At 47.4% G+C, this 20,786-nt stretch overlaps 1 protein-coding gene across 3 annotated transcripts in view; it reads left to right on the top strand.

Moving 5' to 3' along the window:
• WHRN (whirlin) overlaps positions 1–20,786 on the top strand; it is a 108,778-nt gene that overhangs the window by 27,467 nt on the left and 60,525 nt on the right. For 2 of the 3 annotated variants that reach the window (XM_084650498.1, XM_084650497.1), the window contains exon 2: positions 2,084–2,299. The exons of the other annotated variant lie outside the window; for it this stretch is intronic. In XM_084650498.1, the coding sequence (XP_084506624.1) occupies positions 2,084–2,299 (216 nt within the window). The remainder of the gene's footprint in view (positions 1–2,083; positions 2,300–20,786) is intronic. 3 annotated transcript variants of the gene reach the window in all.

The raw sequence follows: 20,786 nt of genomic DNA, 5'->3' as shown, positions 1-20,786 counted from the left end.
AACTGCCCCACCAGATCAGTGCAGGTGTCTATCTAATTCCATTTCCTGGATCTGAGAGCAGCCAACACCAGCACCTCTTGGCAAGTCCCCACCCCAGGCATGGTGCTTCAGTTAGTTTCACCAGGAGACTTGGCCCCCAAACACGGGTGGAAGAACCAGGAGGAGGGTGGGGGCGAGCATCCCAGTCACAGAAACATTGTTGGGGGAGGAGTGATCTATTTTTTTTCTGCCCCCACAATATGTCCTCTGAACCTGGAGAGTGTCTCTGCTGGTCTAACTCCCTCAACACCTGGAAGTGGGGGCCTGGAGCTGGGCTGGGCAGGGAAGGGGCAGCCAGGCAGATCTGTGCCATTTTGGGCTGGTGGGAAGGCTGTCTCCCCTGGGTGGGGGCGGCTGCCGCTACCAGCTGCACGAAAGCAGCAGCGGGATCTGGGCAGGCAGCTGCTGTGAGTGCCTGGGGCTGGGGTGTGGGGATACCTTGAAGCTCCAGGTGCCCTGACTGGTCCCCTTCCTCAGTCTGCTGTGCATCTCTGGGGCCAAGGCAAATGCCTGCCCCACCAGCTGCCCCCAGCCCTGCTGCTGCCCCAAGCACTGCCCAAACCCCTTCTACGCCCTGGGCTCCTTGGCACACGCTCCCTGCCACCCATTCAAGGTGAGCATGTGCTGTGTCTGCCCCACAGGCATATGTATGTTAAACCAGCAACGCAGCCACTGGCCGCTTGTGAACGCTGAGCTGCCTCGCTGTTACTGAGCCCTGTGAGCAGCTGGTCGAGCTCCCTAGCGTTAATTACATGAGATTTAACTACAGAACGTCCGTCGGCCCTTTGCAGTACCTGCCAGAGGGGAAACAGACCCCGCTGGATCTCCTGGTCCCCTCAGGCTGGGGTGGAGGTTTTTTAACTAATTATTGCACATGTTAATTGACTATTTGTGCTTGGGAGGCGTACGGTAATGAATGGCACCTGAGACTGAGGTTCTCATTTATGGGCCTGGTCCAAAGCCCAGTGAAGTCAATGGGAATCTTTCCCATTGTCTTCAATGACCTGGGCAGAGGCAGGGCAAGTTTCCACAAGCGCCAGTCCCTGTCGATCATGTCGTCCTGTCCTGGTCTGGCGTTCTTTCCCAAGGAGGAGAAATGGCTCCGTCTCCAGACCTGGGTCAGTCCTAGGCTGCTCCTGAGCAGCAGAGATCCCCTGTCCTGGACGACTGGAGGAATCCTGCGGTTGGGATGTGGTGAGGATGGCGTGGGGAATTTGGGGTGAGCAGGCCTGGGGAATTGCCATACCCATGGTCCCTGTCCCCTGAGAGCCTGGCTCTGGCAAAGACCAGACCCAGCCGCTTCAGAGGAAGGTGCAAGAAAAGAAAACCCCTTGTGCATGAGTATGGAATAGCCTGCCTATCAGAGGAGCTGCTTCCTAACCCCATGCTGTAGGGGTTGGATTATGCCCAGAGACATGGAAATATATCTCCTCTAAAGCATTTGCACCCTGCCTAATGTAACTCTGGATAACAGTGTGTGGCTGCTCCTCAAATATGGCAAGAGCATACAGTAGATCCGGATGCAAATATTGCAGAGGAAGGATGGTCCAGTGGTTAGGGCACTTGTCTGCAACTCAGGAGACCCATCTGGTACTCACAGTTACATTAGACAGAATACAGCATCCTGCCCATGTGAGATCATTCTCAATCCCCTGGTGCTTTGCATAAGAATTAGAGTTAACTCCAGTGTCCTATCCTCATTCCAACATGCTTCCCTCTGACCCTGCTGCAGTTTCAAGTTGTTATGAGCTCTTCTTTGCCGCTTGTCCTATAGGGACAATGTGGACTGTTAAACAGCTGTTGTGATCTACCCCGGAAGTGGCTGCATTTCAGCAGAGGGTTCAGAGATCCTGAGTTCTGTATCAGTTTCATGGATTTGTGAGGCTTGCTCCATCCATGTTTGTAAAGTTCTTGGAGATCACCAGATGAACGGTTCCATAGAAAAGCAAAGCTTTGGCATTATTGAAATTCCATTAGCGTTAATTGCTGTTCTTTCCCTTGGGCTCTGGAATTAATTCCCTTTTTCTCCCGGACTGTCTCACAGGCTCTGAAAGGCTCCAAGAAGCTGAACCTGTCAGTTCATTCAGTTGGGCGGATCCCTGGGGGCTATGTCACCAATCACATTTACACCTGGGTGGATCCCCAGGGGCGGAGCGCATCCCCGCCCATGGGCCTGCCTCAGCACCAGAGCAGCTTCCTGCGGAAGGACGGCGAGAAGAGGAGTCACCTGCAGCTTCTGCAAGAGGGGGATGAGAAAAAGGTGAGTGTGGGGGAGAAAGTCAAAGCCCTGGGGCCTCATCTCCTCTTGTCATGGAAGTTCAAGCCCCCTCCACTCTGTCATTCCATCTTCCATCAGTTCTTACAAGAACAAGGGCTGGCCCTTTGCTTCTCTAGGTCCTGTGCCATTGCCCTGTACCAGGCATAGTGCAGAATGCTTCCAAGGTGTTTTGCATTCACTTTGCAGTGGTACAAATGACTACAGAAGTGGGCAGGGTGATGAAGAAGAGGACCCCCAGGTCTCTGATCCATTCCCCAAATTCACAGCTTTGTTCTCTTGACTCTCCAGGTGATGCCCAGAAAACACCTCTGTGTGATTTTTCTGTCTAGATTTTAGTTTCAGCTCCATCTTCTAAGTCCTTGAAATGGCAGAATCCTGCAGAACTGAATGGGAATGAAGCCAGCAAGGCCCTGACAAAATATAACCAGGTTCAATAGAATGGAATAGAAAATGAGGCCCTTCTTACAGGCTTTTAGAATCAGAGGTGGTTTTGAACATCAAAGCGCCAACACCCTTCCTGAACTGGAGATGGAAACAAGGCTCTTTCAGATGCAAATAGAACTGTCAGTGGCACTTGCAGCTGGGAAGCAGTTGATCAGACCAGAACCTGTTTCTGTGATGTTTCCCGTGCTGACCATTAACTCTGATGTTAATAACAAATCTGATTAATAGGAAAAAATCCACACTGGCCTCTCTTGTGGTGGTTTGGGGCATGGTTCTGCTGCTGGTTGTATAGCAAAAGGACTTATTGCTGCTTTCCTTCCATCTTGGATCCTTCTTGGGGGTTTTTCACCATTTAATTTTGGGCCAAATGCCAAAACCTTGGGCGGGGGGCTTCAGTGGGAGTCTTGCCTGGATAAAGGCTGGAAAAGCCTGAGTAAGAACTTCAGGATTTTTCTCTCCAAATAGCGCCTCTCATCTGCTTTTCTTCTCCATCAAGGGATGTGGGTTTAGGACTCTGTGGCGAGACGCAGGGTTATTTGGCTGAGTCACATGACAGCCAGATATGAGGAGGCTCATAAACTCCCATCCAGGGTCATGGCTCTTAGAGGGAATTGGGGACAAACATAGAAGATCTAGGAAGAAGCCAAGCAAAGGCTTGTAACTTAACCATAATTCCCAGGAAGGGGTGAATTTTGGACACAACTTTGATGCATGGGTGTGAGTGGAGAGAGCAGGGGAGGAAGGGAAATTGACTTATTCCAAACTTCCTTTCCTCTTTCACACCTTTGTATTTTTCCTCTTTCTCTCACTTAATCCTACTTCTTCTCTCATCCTTTTTGCTCCTCTACTTCTCTTCCTCTCTCGTCCAGCTCCCAGACAGTCCTCAAAACAGAAAGCATAGGAGTCAGGGCTTGGTGGGGGGAAAGTGTATCGACCCAACTTGGTTTTGCCTTCATTGTCTATCTTTTCTGGTGTAAAAAAAAAAGTATTTAGTGGCTGAGATTTGAAATAATGCTTTGTGCTTCCATAGCGCCTTACAGATAAAGGTCTCAAAACACTTTACGAGCCAGAAACCTCATGGCTCCCCTCTGAAGGAGGTATTCTATCCACTTTGCAGATGGGGAAACAGAGGCACAGTGAGATGGAGTGGCTTGCGCAAGGACTCGCAGCAGGACAGCAACTGGTCCAACTACTGTTGACTTTAATGGCCGTTGGATCAGGCTCCTAGCAAAGCTGGGAACAGAGACAGACTATCCTGGGTCCACGCCCTCTTGAAACGAGAAATGTTTGAAAGGAAGCCAATGTTGGATGCACATGTGCAGAACTAACTGGTCCCAGGGGAGTCAGATGTTTCCTCTCCATCCTTCTGAGTCTCAGGAGACGTGTAAGCCATGTCCCCCTCTAGAGCGTTAGGCCAGCGGCAGATCAATGAACCTGCTATAGCCTGGGCTAAGAAGTGGCTGACTTAGCTCAGGCAGTAGAGGCTTGCGCATTAAGATCCAGAGGTCCCAGCTTTGATCCCCATTAACACCGACCCACCCAGGGGCATCGGCGTTACCCATGGAAGAAAGCTGGTGAAGCATTGCCATCTTCAGTTTGCTGGGACTGTGGTGCTCAGACACTACAATGATGTTGAGGGACATATATCTTTCTATTAGATAGGACTACCTATCCAGCTACGGTATCTATCGATGTCAGTGCATGGGAGACCCATTCACTCTGTGACCCGTGGAAGCATCGTTAATTGTGGAGCAACTCTAAGGCTATGTCTACACTGCAAAGAAAAACCCACGAAGATTTGTCTCATAGCCTGGGTCACCTGACTGGGGTTGTCGGACTAAAAAGAGCAGTGCGGATGTTCCAGAGCCCGGGCTGCAGCTGGAGTGAGAAGCCAGTGAGGGAGGGAGGGTCTCAGCGACCAGGCCCCAGCCCAAAGGGGAATGTCTACAGAGTTATTTTCAGCCCCAAAAGCCTGAGTCAATTGACCCAGCTCTGAGACCCAGTGCTGCTTGGGCCTTGATAGGCCTCTAACCAGTCAGGCTGAGGTTTCTAACCACTCAGGCTGAGAAGAGGCACCTGTGAGCTAGCACCTCTCCTGGTGGTGGCAAAGAAAAATCTGTGAAGGGACAAGATGTTTTGCTTCACTGATGAAATAGTCAGGCTGGCCCCAAGGGAGAAGGGAACTGTTATTTTCATATAAGGAGAAGAGAAAACCAGCCATTGTGGAGGGAGATTGGTTTGGTCGTGTCCCTCCTCCCTGCTTTGTGTCACCTTCATGTGGATCCAAGGGGGTGGCCCTGGGTTCTTTGAAGTCGGAGCCTGGAAGTGTTTCTCATGCATGTCACTTTCCTCTTGCCTTTCCTTTCTCTTTCTTCTTCTTCTTCCTTTTGTATGAACACAAAATGCTCAGAAGGCCGGAGCCCTCCGTGCCTGCTGTCTCTGAGCCTGGCCCGCTGCTGTGCGAGACTACAGGCTAAAAGTGCCGAAGGAAGGGGGTGGGGCTCCTTTTCCCCCAAAGCTCTCCAGCTTTTCAGTGCCTGCCTTGCAAGCCAACCCTTTCATGCTTTTTAGCACCAGTGTGCAGAGTATGGTATGTCCGTTATGCTGTCTTCTGAGCGAAGCAGAAAAATCCGCTCCTGAAGCCTCATCAGTATGTGGAGCGGAAGAAAGCCCTGGGCCATAGCATGCTTTATTTTATTCAGTGCTGCCCGGCAGGCTGATTACCGAGAGGTGCCTCGCTCTGCCAGACGGCACTATATCGATCAATAGCCACTGTTGGGAGCGAAGGGGAGTGCGACCTTACAAGAGAATTTGCGGAGGCTGTTTTGGCGTGTTTGGGGGATAACATTTGTCCTAGGGTGCACTTAAGGGATGAATTATCCAAGTCATTTTGCCCTGATTTAGCGCGCACCACAGAGCTCTCAAAACATGTCCCAGACTGCAGGACCTGATCCCGAAAGGTACTAAGCACCCGGAACTCCCATCAATTTCAACAGGAGCCACTGGCTTTCAGCTACTCCCCTTGGGATCAGGCCCTAACCCACGCTGTGCCTCTGCCTTTCATATGAATGTGGCTATCCTGCTTAGAAATGTCATTAAATGCACCATGTCCCTGGATAGCTCAGCACTGCCAGGCAGGAGTGACAGAAGCCCAGGGTGGTGTCTGATGTCTAGCCAGCTTTAAAATCCTTGGAAAGGGTTGGAGATCCCCCGCCCCGCTTCCATTTCTAATTAGCCTGGATGTCTGGGAATAAATACTCAGACGTCTTGAATGAGTGGCATTTGAAAGAGAAGAACAGTTCAGAGATCTGAATTCAGCCCTAGACCTGGGGATAGATCTGACGCAAAACAGAAGGTTAACTGGAGAGGGAGGGGGTGTAGCTAAATATAGGAATGATGCTCCTGTAGTTTTCTCTTCTTGCAAGGTTAAACTCAAGGTCCAAGCAGGCATCGCACACCTGTCGGGGTAGAAATGTTCCCAGCCAGCTTTCTTCCCTGGCACTTCTGTTCTGTGTGCCCGGCAGGAAGCTGTCTGTAGCACTGTTTAACAAGCTCATTTATCTGTAGGTGAGAGCGTTCATTATAAGGAAGGCTTGAAATGGAAACAGCTGCTATTGGGGGGGTGGGAGCATTGTAACCAATCTGGGGAGAGGCAGGAATGCGTGTGTCTGAGAGAGAGAGAGGGTGATGGGGTCAAAGGTATGGAGAAGGATGGTTTTGTGGGTGCATGTGCCCCCATTTGTGCAAATTATGTTGCAGTCAAGACAGGCGAGAAGCCCAGCTTTAGAGGAGCTGTATGAGGAGTTGAACATCTGCCCTCAACTTCCCAAAAAGAAAATATAAGTGATGGTTCGGACAAAAAACAAAAGGAAGAAAGACCGAGTGGACACTTCATTTATGAAGGATGCAAGGGGCAGGCTGCTAGTACGTACCTGATAGCAAGAATATTATGAGGGTCTGCTTAGTGATGAGAACCATTCATGTGCCACACTGCCATTGTGTGAACCAGCAATCCTGGCTTTTCATGACCTGTGGAAGGCAGAGGTCAAGGCTGCATTGCTGAAGATGGCACCTAGAAAAGCAGCAAGTCCGGACAAAGTCACAGCAGAAATGATCAAAGCCTTGAAAGCGTTTGATATATGCCGGCTCACGTGAGTCCCATGCATAGTCTGAAAAGAGGAGAAAATGCCCAGAGCACGGAGAAAGTCCATACTGGTACCAATAGACAAACGAAAAGGTGGTGTACACAACTGTTCAAAGTACCGAGGAATTAAGTTGCTGTCCTACAGCTTGAAATGGAGAATCCTAGTTTGTTGCATTTGCCAAATAGCAGAGCCCATTTTAGGAAAGGAGTAGTTTGGCTTTAGGAAAGGAAAAGGGACAATAGACGGTACGTTCATTGCTAGATAGTTGGTGGCAAATGGGAGGGGAACACTGAGTACAGTCGCTGTTTTCCTGAACGTGGAGAAAGCCTTAGACAAAGTACATAGGTGACTGCTAGTGTCCCTGCGATGATTCTGTGGGGCTCTGGAGGACCTTGTCCAGATGGTGATGGGTTTGTAGGGCGGTTCCATGGCAAAGGTGTAGATGCCCTTTGGTGTAACAGCGGGTTTTGTGGTGAAGGTTTGTCTCCACCAGGGATCAGCACTTAGTCCATTACTATTCAGAATTGTGATGGACTGCATAAGTAAGCAAATACAAATAGAAAATGGTATGAAGTTGATCTATGCAGACAATATTGAGCGGACCACTGATAGTGAGGAAGAATTGGTCCAGGCAATTGATATCTGGAACAGGGAACTAAATGAAGGCCTCAAAAGGAGTAAAGAAAAGACTGAAGTCATATGGGTGACTTATGCAAAACCAAGACAGATGAATATCAGCATTGAGGGCTGGCGCCTAAATCAATTCTCTGCATTTCAGAACCTTGTGGGCTGGTTAGCCGCAAATGGAGACGTTATCATAGAACTGCAAGCAAGGCTTCTGAATGTAGGGGAAGTCTGGGTCAAGATAAGTGGAGTGATTTATTATAAGTAGATGCCCAGACTTCTTAAGGGGCACTGGACAAAACCATGGCAAGACTAGTGCTTCTGTATAGATCAGAGGCTTGAGTGACCAAAGAGAGCCACTTGAGAAGACCTCAAGTTATTGAAATGAGATGTTGGAGGGCAGTGAGAGGGTTGACTTTGCTGGACCATATGTGGAATAATGTCACCAGGAGTGAGATCAAGGTCTGCAGGAGAGAGAAGTTGCAAGAGAGGAAGTTGAGGTGGCATGGGCATGTATGAAGAATGGAAGAAGGACAGCCTGCTAAGGAAGCAATTGAGACTAGAGTTTGTGGACAAAGAAAAAGAAAGCCAAGAAAATGGTGGATAGATGGAAGGATGGAGTGAATATGCAACGAGTGCTGGACTGGGAAGCCTGGAAAAGACTGATCTGGAGACCTGACCTCAGCTAGCTGGGAAAAAGGGGGAGAAGAAGAAGAACCAGTAAGCCTTGATATGCCCCATAGGCCAGATCTTCTAAAGAGCTCAGCCCATCAGGTGCACGTTGGGTGCAGAACTCTTCTGAAGATTTGGCTCCTGGTCCTTCTAGCAATGGTCTCTTTGATGAGGGCTGCTTTGGCTGCACTAGGTCATTGTTTTCTCAGGGCTGTCTTGTCCCCTTTGCTGCATGGTACAGGGATCTGGATTCACGTTTTCTAACTCCAGATCATACGCATCATCTTAAGCGGATGGCTAAACGTTCCCAGCAAGATCTTGCCTTCGCAGAAGTCACCCTGACCACACACTATCAGCATCTCACGTGGCAAGAAATCATGGACCTAGCAGTTAAACAAAGCTCTACCCCAATGGTCAGGCTGTCCTGCAGTGGTTTAAGAACATAAGTACCAACCTCAGGGCAGACTGTGAGAAGCAGGGCACAAACCCCAAATTGGTTGTGAGTTCTGTTAGATTTCACCAACCAAGTATCCAGTGTGAACTTCTTAGGCGCTATAAGATGGAGTCAGTCAGTCTCCTTGGGTACTCTGATCTCTCGTCACCTCGGGAAGCTGCCTTTGTGATAGATGGTCCCTTACATGAAAAATCACAATACTATTCAAGTTACTCCCAATGCAAAAGGACCAGTCACTTACCCCAGGTCAATTGCACCTTAGATCTCACACCAACCACAGTGTTTGTAGTTTATTATAAGAGTGGCTATCTATCTAAAGATTTATTAACTAGGAAAAGGAAATCAGAATTATTTACAAGGTTAAAGCAGGTAAACACACACAGAGATGAGTTAGTCATAAGTTTCAAAAGCTAATAGAAATTTCTATAATAAGCAAGCTCTGCACAGGGGATCTTTTGTTATGCTTAGTCGTCCTTGCCCACTCAATGTCCTAGCAGCATGAAAGATACAGCTCCTTCTTGTTCGGGCTTTTTATTATTTTTTGCTTCTGCTTTGAGCTGCAAATTCAGCTGTTCGGTGGCGGAGGGGAATTGGTTTTCCAATGAGAAATCAAACGTTTGAAAGGAAAGCAGGCATTTTCCACAAAAAATCATTCCACTGACTTTTTTTTTTTTTACAAGTCCAAATAATAATGTCCAAAGCACTAATGCTGACAATAGTGTTATTACTAGAGGCAATCAAGTGTGCAGAATTTTAGTTAGATTAATTTTTTATTTTTTTTCGGTTCTTCCTTTCACCTGTTTTTCTCAGATCTGAATTTTGCCCATCCAAATGTACGGTGCATTCGATTAGATACAAAGTGGATGGGCCTGATTCTTTGCTCCTGTATGCTGGTGTAAATCAGTAATAACCCTGTTAAAGTCAGTAGAGTTATCCTGGTATGAATGGGACCTTATCTGGCTTTTAAAACTTTATTTGTATTGTATTCTAGCAGTAATGTCACCAAGATAACATCAGGAATATGAAACTTTTAAAAATTGGAACACAGTCACATGTAGAATTGAATAAGTATGGAATAAGTCCTGCCTGAAAATGCTTTTCTAAAAGATATTGAATCCATCTCCAGGTAACTGTATAAACCAACCAAAAAAAATCTCACCAGTATCAACCTAAGACTTATTCCTTACTAAAGATGTTGTTATGGCATTTTCATTGTCTCCATCCTTGCTTGGGAGAAGAGGAAAGTTGCCATGTTGATCCTGCAAACACCAAGAGCTTGTCTAAGCATACAGTGCTGCAGCATGTCTGGAGAAGATGCCCTATGCTGGGGTGGGCAAACTACAGCCCGTGGGCCGAATCAAGCTGGCCTGCGAGCTCCCGCTGGGGAGCAGTGTCTGGGGCTCGGGCCTGCTCCAGCGCTCCACGTGGGGTGCTGCATCAGGGGCCGCACCATGCAGCTCCTAGAAGCAGCCGCATGGTCCCACTCTGAGGGTCGGGGGTTGCTCCACGCGTAGGAGCCGGAGAAGGGACATGCCACTGCTTCTGGGACCCGCTTGAGGTAAGCGCCGCTCGGAGCCTGCACCCCTGAGCCTCTCCCCATGCCCCAACCCCCTGCTCCAGCCCTGATTTCCCCTCCCGCTCTCCAAACCCCTCGATCCCAGCATGGAGCACCCTCCTGCACCCCAAACCTCGCACCCCCAGCCCCACCCCTGAGCCCGCACTCTTGCCCCAGCCCTGATCCCCCTCCCGCCCTCCAAACTCAGTCCCAGCCCAGAGCACCCTTCTACACCCCACGCTCCTCATCCCCAGCCCGCACCCCCAACCAGAGCCTGTTCCCTCTCCCACACCCCAACCCCAAATTTGTCAGGATTCATGTCCTGCTATGTCATTTCTATTCCCTGATGTGCCCCTCAGGCCAAAAAGCTTGCCCACCCCTGCCCTATCCTGATGGGAGAGAGCTGTCCCGGCGGCATAATAAAACCACTTCTGTGAGAGGTGGTAGCAATGTCCGCAGGAGAAGCTCTCTTGGCCTCATGGAGCTGTCCCCACTGGTGCTTACGCCGGTGTAGTGTATGTCACTCGGGGGTGGCTTATTCACACCCCAGGCAACACAAATTATGCCACCATAAACTGTTGTGCAGACATAGCCTTAGATATACTTACTTTTACACATGGGAGTAGCCCCACTGAACTCAATGGGGGCTTCTCATGCATGTATCATTAAGGGCCTGTTAGGCGCCTGCATCTGTCTATTTTGTTGCAATGATGATTGTACAATTCAAAACGATTCTGTGTCCCTGTAATATCAAGCCATAATGTAGTTTGTCACTCAGAGCCATAGCCCTCCGAGCTGGGGGACCAGAGCATTTTGCTGGGCCAAACGCTGCAACCTTATGCGCCTGGTCACAATGCCACTCACTCAGATTTGGAGGGGGTGGGTGTTAGGGCTCATCAGCTTGGGGGGGTTCAGGCTGCTGATGCGGGGGCACCAGAAAGGGGAAGAGGAGGGTCAGGCAGAGGTAAATCTGTGCCCCCCACTTTAAATGGCAGCTGTGTAGGCCCTAAACTAACTTAATAGTTAGCCGCAGAGCTGGCTGGAAAATGGGCGGGTGGGGGGGAAGGATGTAACATAAATTTCATCAAACTATTTCCTTTTGTGTCAAAATCTGGATGAAAATGTTAATAAATCTTTGACCCGCTCTATTTAGCTTAGTGGAAGTGTTTTGTATTTGATACAGGGTACAGAGTTTAAACTTCTCTGATGGTTACCGATAACACATCTGACACACCTTTCCACCGTAAGAGTGACACAACACTGACACCTCCTCCTATCACAACCAAAAAGAGGAAATTAATAAAAATCTTAAAACCTACCCCAACAAGCGTTTGGACCTCCATAAGGGAAAAGTGCAAGAGACTCCATGAATTCCCCTCACAAGGGCCTCTGTTATTTCTGTTAATTTTACATGGAATACACTCAGCTCCTTGGGTGGCTATTATAAAACCTGAAGATAGATCAAACCAATTCTGCCCAACTGCCCCAAATCGTGTGAGTGGAACTAAAATGAAAGCTGATGCAAATAATTCAGGGACAGATTTTTGTTCCCTGCCCGCTGTATGCCATTCCAGCAGTGCATAGGGGCCGACAGCATGTTGCAAAGGGGCCCTGGCTAGCTGCAGTTCAGAGGATGTGCTGGGGGTGGGAGTGAGACAGGGGAGTGTCTGTAGCACTCATGACTATGGAGACTTTTATACTACTTCAAACTGCAGGTCATGCCCAGGAAGGCTGCTATAAATTAGAGCACCCCTGGGGCTGCTCTAATTTATGCAGAGCTGTTTTGGCTCCTGAAGCAGTCCAGAGTCTGAAGAAAGCAGAAGGAATGCTGGAACAATTTGTACAGTGGGGGTGCTAAGAGCCATTGAACCAAACTATAAACCCTTTCTATGATGAAAAGCACTTAAAGCCGGTGGGTGTGGCAGCACCCCCAGTTCAAGGACCTATGGAAGGCAGGTGATCGACAGACTGGTCCGTCTGTGAAGAACCTTAACCTTTTTTGCTCCTTAAGGGGTCTGATCCAGCTCCCATATAACTCAGTGGCAAAAGTCCCATTTATTTCAATGGTGAAGGATCAAGCCCTAAGAAGTGAGAGGTTCCTGCATAAAATCTGCACCTTTTCTGGCAAAGCTTCTGACTTCTTATCTCAAAGCCAGTAGCTTTTATCCCAGTATTTCATTCTTCATTTAGTACAATAAGTACTAAAGTGTAATAAGCCTGTCTCCATGTTCAGGTCCTGGAGTGTACTCTCGGCCCTCCTCCTTTCTGCCTGGCTACTGACCCCAAATCAGAAAAGAAATAGATCTCCTCCTTTATACACTCAATTCCTTTTCATTTCTTGGCTACAGCATGGATCTGCCTGTTGTCAAGAAGTCAGGCCCTCTAAATGTGATTGTTTTCTTTTGTCCCTTGCTGCCAGTTGATGTTCTCCTTGGCAGCCTGCAGCTTAATATAAATTGGGTCTTCTTCAGTGTTTATCTGAGAGCCTTCGGTATTAGTTGATTAAGAAATGCAATTAAGTTCTTGCCATCCCAGTGTTCTGTGGCTGCCAGCAGCTGTGTATTTTTAAGCAGTGCTTGGGTTTTTTACCCAGTAGTTCAGGCTCATGATGTGGGGGGGGGGGCTTTTTACTCTTTAGTTGCCAGTGGCCTGAGTTTACTTATTTTCGCTCATTGATCCTTAAGGCACCAGTTCAGCAAGGTACTTAAGCAGGTGCCGAACTTCAAGCACACGAAATGTGTGGTTGATTACATTAACCTTTCTTTGACCTTGTCTTCTCTAAATGCATAGCAGCATGTATATTAAAAACAACCACTCCCCCCGCCAAAAAATCCAGCACCCTATCAAAATGGCAGCAGGTACTATAGGCACCCAAGGTTTCCTATCAATGTGTGACTAGCTGGGAGGTACCCACCAGTCACAGACCATGGAGATTTGTCACCACCTTCAGTTGTTTGCTGGTATTGTTATGAGGCTATTCTTTTTCCTGCACCATTGTTTCACTCTGGGCTGCATTATTCTAGCTCTTGGAGCACTCTGAATCTTCTGGGAAAGGGGCGGGGGGGGTTGTCTTTAGTGCATGTTTAAAACAAATTTAAAAAATTAACTCCACCAAAAAAAGAAACTCCACTGGATCCACTTCTCCTCCAGGGGAGAGGGTGAGCAAGTAAGCACATAGCAGATGTTAGTCTTGTTGCTTAATGGACTGTTGGAAAGCACTCGGATACTATGGGATGAACTCTATGTAAGAACATCTGTAGAACAGTATGGAATTGACTTATCTGTAACAATGCCAAGTTAGTTTTGTTTTTCGTTTTCCCACTCTGTGTCTCTTCCAAAGTTGGAGGAGATTTGAAAAGTTAGTGAGGAATAAGAAGAAAGAAAAGAGAGAGGAAAAACGTGTGTGGGAAAGGGAACTCTAAATAGAATTAGTTTTATTGAAATCACTGGCCAATAAATAAATAAAGGGGAAAGAAGGAAAAGGATGGGGAAAAAATCAGATATTTTTCAGTTTTTGAAAACAACACCCAACGAAATTCAATTCAAAACAAGCTATACAGAAAAAAAAATCTCCCATCAAAAATTAGTTTTTGGTCCCAAACAGCATTTTTTCCACCAAGCCAAAATCCCATTTTTGACAAAAAATTTTGGTTGCAAATTGTTGTCCTTCTCTAGTGTCTAGCATGGAGAGCAGAGGGCCTGATACAAGTCTTTCATGACTATGTAACCCTAGAATTGATTTCAGTACCTTGTGCCCCTAAAAGCAATGAAGGGGTTAAAAACCAATTAATGTAAACATTTTGGAGGCATGGATAAGAAGAGGCCCTAGCTAGCTAGTTTCTTGTATGTATGACTATCTAGCCTTCACAGCTGTAGCCATTCCAAGGAACGCAGATAGCATGAATGAATTGGCTGCAGCGACTAGGAAGCCTTCCTCTCATTCTTTCTCATCCACTCTGATAAGGCTAATGATGTCCATATTAGAGTGTGAAGTCAGCTTAGCAGCCTTCTCCCCTCTCTTTCTACAAGCCAGCAGTAATAAAAGGGAACAACAGGTGAGGAACTACAAGACTGGGGTGGATATGGAGCAGTCTCTGCAGAGTCCACTAATATGCACCGAGTCATTATCCGATTGGCTGCTGGCCGTCCCGTAAAAACTTGAATGGGTGACAATGGGACATTAGCAGGCCTGCAAAGTAGCTATAAAATCAGGTTATAAAAATGAGAACTGCCTTTGGATCCAGCTCATAAAATGCAATGAATTTGGAATTGGAATTTTGCCCTGCTGCTAAGACACCAATTGACAGTTCACGGTGACGCTGGCAGACCAGGTGCCAGCTCATGCCAAGGCCCCTAGGCCTCACCGAACACTGACTAATGCACAGCTGGAAACGTCTGACTCACCTGTGTGTTAGCATGGTTAAAACAGCTGTTAAGTTTATAAGAGTGTGTTTAGTGTTTGGACTTTAATGCAGGCAGCAACTCACAAGCATTTCATAATCTCACTCATAATATCTGCATCCCATGTTATAAAGCAAGATTTAAGTATTTGCTTTGTAACTATAAAAGTCTTTGCTATGAAACTGGAAATTCACACAGTCAGGGGAGAAGCATTACCAAATGTGAAATACTAATTTACCACAAGAGGTGTCATCTCCTGCCCAACAAAAGAAGGCCTACAGACACCAGGCAAACCATTGTGGAACATCAGGGGACAAAATACTTTGTTGATTGTTTTCCTCACACCCATGAAGAAGGCACATGCACAAATGCTTGTCCCATCACCGCTTCAACTCTGGGGGAAGGGAATAAAACTCCCAGACGGTACTGGATTGCTGTGCCACTTGGAATTTGGAGAGGGCAATATTTCTAAGCATAAGCAAGGGATCCCCAAGCGGCTTAGCCTGAGTTAGCCCTACAGGACATACAGAGCTGACACATTACAGCAGCTTCTGTTACTTTTTGGAACTTAAGAGGGTAACTAATTTGTGTGCATCTGTTTACCTGCTTTAACCTTGTAAATACATCTATTGCCTTTTCTTAGCTAGTTTCTTGTATCTAAGGATTTATTAACTAAGTCCTTGTCTTATCTCCTTGGACTGGGATTTTCAAAAGAGCCTGTGGGAGCTGGGGGCTCAAACACTATGGTGATGAGTGTGGTATAAGAACATATATAGACTGGAATCACTTGGGTTCCTAAATCCCTTAGGCTTTTTAGAAAATCCCATCCTTCATTGATTTATCTTAGGAGTGAGCCACCCCTTTAGGCAGAGGGAGGGTCCTAAAGACCCTGGAGCTGAATTGCCATTGGTGAGTGGGAGGAAAAATGTGGGTTGGACTGGAGAGCGTGTGAGAGGTGGGGAATTTGATTATGTAATTTTAGCAAACAAATATATAACTAACAAGACAAGCGCCTAATCCTCCCCTCGATCACTTAGGGCCTGATCCAAAGCCCACTAAAGTCAATGGACAGACTCTCATTGTCCTCAGCAAGCTGCGGATCAGGCCCTTAGTTTGCCTGTCACAGTGTAGCATTTCCCAAGTTTCCCGTGGCCACCGATGTCTACAGAGCCCTTGCTGGTGCTCCTCTATGAGCTATCTGGTCACGGCAGGCCAAATCTTCACAAGAGCTCAGTGCCCAGTGGGCTGAGCCATCTTGCAAATCTGGCCCTGTACCAGGGCGGTTTGCCCCTTAAGGGCTAGAGTCCTGGGGCCAGCCAACTCTGATCACTAAGGTGGTACAGCTGAACAGGGAACACCTGCTTCCCTATAAAGTGCTGGGGGGATGCTCAGCGAGAGCAGAGTTTGCTGGGAGTGAGCAGCCTTGTCCAGCCGAGAGAGCTGGGGCTAAGACTACGGGCAAAGAAGGCCTGGAAGGAGCCCTTCCAAGATGGTAAATGCATGGAGTTGAGGAGACTTTACTACACTGGGTCTTCCTTTCCTTTCCAGCTGCCAAATTGCACTGGAAACCCTTGGAAATGCATGAACTACTTCCCTAACGTTGCTTTCCCATGTAAATAGTTGCCCCAGGGATGTTCTATCGTTGCAGATGGGAGAAGGTGGTGCTCTGTGGTCATGAATGTGTAGGTGGGGGAAGGTGGTCCATGCCATCACAAATAGGAGGAGAGGATGCCCAGTCTATTATGATGTGGTCCATGCTACAAGAAGGTTTTGAGAAACTCTGTTCAAAGCCTTCCCCCTCCCTCTTCTGCCTTAGGTCAATACCAGGACACCCCGAACAGGGTGGTCGTGACTAGAGCTGGCCAGGAATTTTTTTTTTTTTTTTATGAACTGTTTTATTGCTGAAAAATGCCAACTCATCTAAATTGAAACAGGGAATCTCCTGACTCAAAAACTGTTTGGAGACCATTCTGAAATTGTCAAATGTCCCCATTTTGACATTTTTGAACTGGAGAGTTTGGGTTTTTCTGGTCATGCGGCCTATTGTGTTTTAAAATTTCACCAAATTTAGACTAAAAAGATCTAAAAATAGGAAAAAAAGTTGAAATGGAAACATTTTGAAATTATCAAAACAAAACACTTTGACCTGAACTAATTTTTCCTCCCCCAATTTGTCAGTTGCCAAAAATTTTTGAGATTTTGACTTTTCATCCCGATTTGGGGTGGGAAAAATGTTTGAAATCTTAAATTCTCCCAGGACAGGAAGCGATTCTCTCCTGACATCTGTCTGCCATTCCTGAGTTCAGAACCTGAGTTCAGAAGGGGGGAGGGATAGCTCAGCGGTTTGAGCATTGGCCTGCTAAACCCAGGGTTGTGAGTTTAATCCTTGAGGGGGCCATTTAGGTATCTGTGGCAAAAATTGGGGATTGGCCCTGCTTTGAGCAGGGGGTTGGACTAGATGACCTCCTGAGGTCCCTTCCAACCCTGATATTCTATGATTCTATAACCTCTGTCCTGGATTGTTTGCTTTCAGGGGAAGGGACGGTGTCTGGAAAGTATCCAGCGCTCTGCGGACACTGGTGCTACCTAAACAATGACCAGAATTCCACACTGCTCTCCCGTCCTCTGGCCTTGTCTACCTTACAGGTGCTTTGCCAGCCCCCAGTGCAGACACTGCATATACCATCGGAAGTTTTTCTGCCCACATAGTGACGCTGCTTCCCAGAATGACGTATGCTATGCTGACTGACACACTCTTTTATCACTATAACTGCATGTACACTGGGGGGTTTGCCAGCATAGCCAGGTCGGGTAGGGACTGTGGTTTTCTCACACCCCTGACAGACACATCTATGTCAACAAACTTTTGTAGCGGGGACCTGGCCTCCTGTCTTCTACTAAACCCAATCTTCCTACCGCCCTTAGGGCTTGTCCATATGGGAACAAAACACTCCGGAAACGAAACTGATTTAAGGCCACTTTCATTCTGAATGAGGGTATCCATACAAGGGTTTGATGTGGCTTTACTAATCCATTTTAAATTCACCACTTTAGTTAATTCAGATTAACTTTCCTGATTGTCCCCATGTAGACAAACTTTTAGAGCAGAATGTTCAGGGGAAAAATTAAGGGTGACTAACTGAGAGGCTATGGGAAAATAGGGTATAACTGTAAACTTTGTAAAAGCAGCTCCACGGTCTAGCATGTCAGCCTATGGCAGGGGGGAAATGTCAGCCCTACATTTGCCTGATAATGATGCTGCCAGATGTCTGTGGAAAGTAATTAACACCTGTCTGTTGCGGCATGTGTGCCAGCTGTCCCTGGGCAGGGTGGAGTCCATGTTTGTATTATTCATTAGTGATAACACACACATGTCCAGGGGGATCCTGAAGCCCTGGCTTGTTCTTGAGCAAACACAGAGTTAACTCCCGGGCAATGTCTCTCATGGGTGTACACAGTAGAGTACCATAACCAGACCAGGGCCCAGAAGGAATACAGCACCTGTGAGCCAGATTTTAAAAGCTCAGCACACCAGGTACCTGCTGGCTCTTTGGACAGTCTGGCTCTAACTGTGGGTACTGAGTCTTTGGAAAATCTGGCTCAGAGGTCTTGTGAAAATCTGGCCCTATAAGAATGCCTGATGGACTTGAAATACATTGAGGGGCCTTAAGTTGGGCACCCAAAATTGCCGGGGGAGGGAGGTCTGTGGGAGAGCTGGGAATAGACCCCCAACCCCCATCTCGGTGTCCTGTAATTAAGAAACAAGAGCATTGCTTGCACCTTTTGAAATCAGTGGGAACTTTGCCTAAGTGAGGATTGGGGAGCTGATTTTCCTCTCCTCCTACCCCAATCCCCTTTCCTTAGTAAAATAATTGTAGTTGCCCTCAGGTTCCAGGAGTAGCAGCAGCAGATTGCTACTGTTAGCTCCCCCTGTATTTCTGAGCAGGCTTTCTAATTCCTCTCCCTAATATGCAGGACAGACATTTGTATGGGAGAAAGGAAGAGATTACTGGCTGCATAATTCATCTCTGCCTTGAAGCCATGGCCTTTGCTTTCATAGAATCTCAGCGTTGGAAGGGACCTCATCTAGTCCAACTCCCTGCTCAAAGCAGGACCAATCCCCAGTTTTTGCCCCAGATCCCTAAATGGCCACCTCAAGGACTGAGCTCACAACCTGTGGTTTAGCAGGCTAATGCTCAAACCACTGAGCTATCCCTCCCCCCTTGCAGATCAGTACTTGTTTCACTAACAGTGGCTTGGGATGTTGCAGGGAGCTCTGATCCAAAGGCCTTCCCCACCCTTCTGAGGACCTCTTTTCATCCTGCTGTTCCTTTATTGTGTCATTCTGGAAGAAGAGGTCACCTGGAGCAGCTTTGAAGCTACTGCTTCTGTCTGACTCCTAGGCTATGTGCTGGCATAAAGGGGAGAGAGAACTCTCAGTCTAGTTCATAACCCATATAAAAGCGTGTCACTCATTTGTAATCTCATGTTTACATAAGAACATGGGCAGTGGGACAGATCCTCTGCTGTTGTGAATTGGCCCAGTTCCATCAAAGTCAGTGGAGTTACACAGATTTCTGCCAGCTGAGGCTCCGGCTCAGAAAGCGTATCTAGAACAAGCAAAATGTGAGAGCTTGGGTTCTCTTCCCAGTTTTATCCCTGACTCAGTGTAACTTGTCCAAGTCACACACAATTTCTTTCACAGTAGCAGCCATGTTAGTCTGTATTCGCAAAAAGAAAAGGAGGACTTGTGGCACCTTAGAGACTAACAAATTTATTTGACCATAAGCTTTCGTGAGTTACAGCTCACTTCAAACTTGAAGTATTTTCCACTGAATGCATCTGTTTAAGTGAGCTGTAGCTCACGAAAGCTTATGCTCAAATAAATTTGTTAGTCTCTAAGGTGCCACAAGTACTCCTTTTCTTTTTACTCTTTCTTTGTGTCTCAGCTTCCCCCTTTATACACTGAGGGTAACAATAATCATTGCCTACCTCACAGGGTGGTTAATTAATAAGTGTCAAGTGCTGTGAGAGCTTTGAAGGCGAGGTTATATAGTGCTGTATGTTGAGTGTGGTTATTCCCCATCATTTATTAGTTAGTAGGGTGTTGTGGGGGTTTTGGAACGGGGAGACAAAGGCTGTTTGAACCAGCCTTGGGTGTGTGTCAAGAATTTGTATTTCGATAGCCCCAATCGAGGAGGTTCTCCCTTGCCCTAAGGCGTTGCACAAACACACAGTTAGAGACAGGCCCTGATCCAAAGAGCTCAAACGCAATAGAAAAGTCAGAATCACTCTCCTTGGTTTACAAGTCAGGAACTGAAGCACCGAGAGATTAAATTACTTGCCCAGGGTTTTTGTAGCAAAGCTGGGAATTGAACCCACATCTCCTGAGTTCTAGTCAAGGGCCTACATCTCTCTGTTTTTGCTTTTTTTGTTTACTTGATCCCTCAGTCTCCTCCCCCACAAAACACATGCCGCCTCTCTTGATCTCTTCCCCACTCTTTCCTTGAGTCACTTTCTCAGGAGCTACCTCCATGATGGTGTTACCCTTTGGATGCAGCACGTCTGCATTTCTTTCCCTATTTACTCCGAACCCCGCAATGTTTACATCGTGGTCCCCCTAAGTTCTGAACTCTTTCCCAGTGTAGAGCAGATATCCATGTAAATCCTGCTTTCCCCCATTTTGAAAATCTACTCAGAGGTCTCCAGAGAGCCTGCCTCTGCCTTTCTGCATAACTTGGGTCCCAGGCCATGCAGACTGGACTGATCCTCATCCCATGCAGAGCTCCTGTCAAGTCCAGGGCTTTTTAGATTCTTCAGGGCTAGCTTTCGCTCTGATCTCTCCTGTACCCTCACCAGGGCAAATCGTACCCTGCCTGTAGTATAGCAAAAGCGCATGCCGGACGTAAAACAGCTCCTTGAGGTGTCTGAGTAGCAGAGAGGCACTCCTGTTTCAGGTACTCCTCCAACAGTGTCTCACTGCATTTGCACATCTTCCTTCTCTGCTTCTGTGGGCTGCGTTAGGAGGGACGGTCACAGCCATGTGCCCCTTTGTGTGCGTGGTGATGTGTGTCCGGCAAGACCTAGATCTGAGCTGTCAAAGGGTGCATAGTCTCTCCAGGGGAAGTTTGGGAAAGTATAACAGCTGCTCGGTTTGAGCCCTGGTGGCCTTTG

Source organism: Lepidochelys olivacea (genome assembly GCF_965140295.1).
Source record: "Lepidochelys olivacea isolate rLepOli2 genome assembly, chromosome: 16".
NCBI classification, from domain to species: domain Eukaryota; kingdom Metazoa; phylum Chordata; order Testudines; family Cheloniidae; genus Lepidochelys; species Lepidochelys olivacea.
This window is presented reverse-complemented; position numbering and strand designations above follow the sequence as displayed.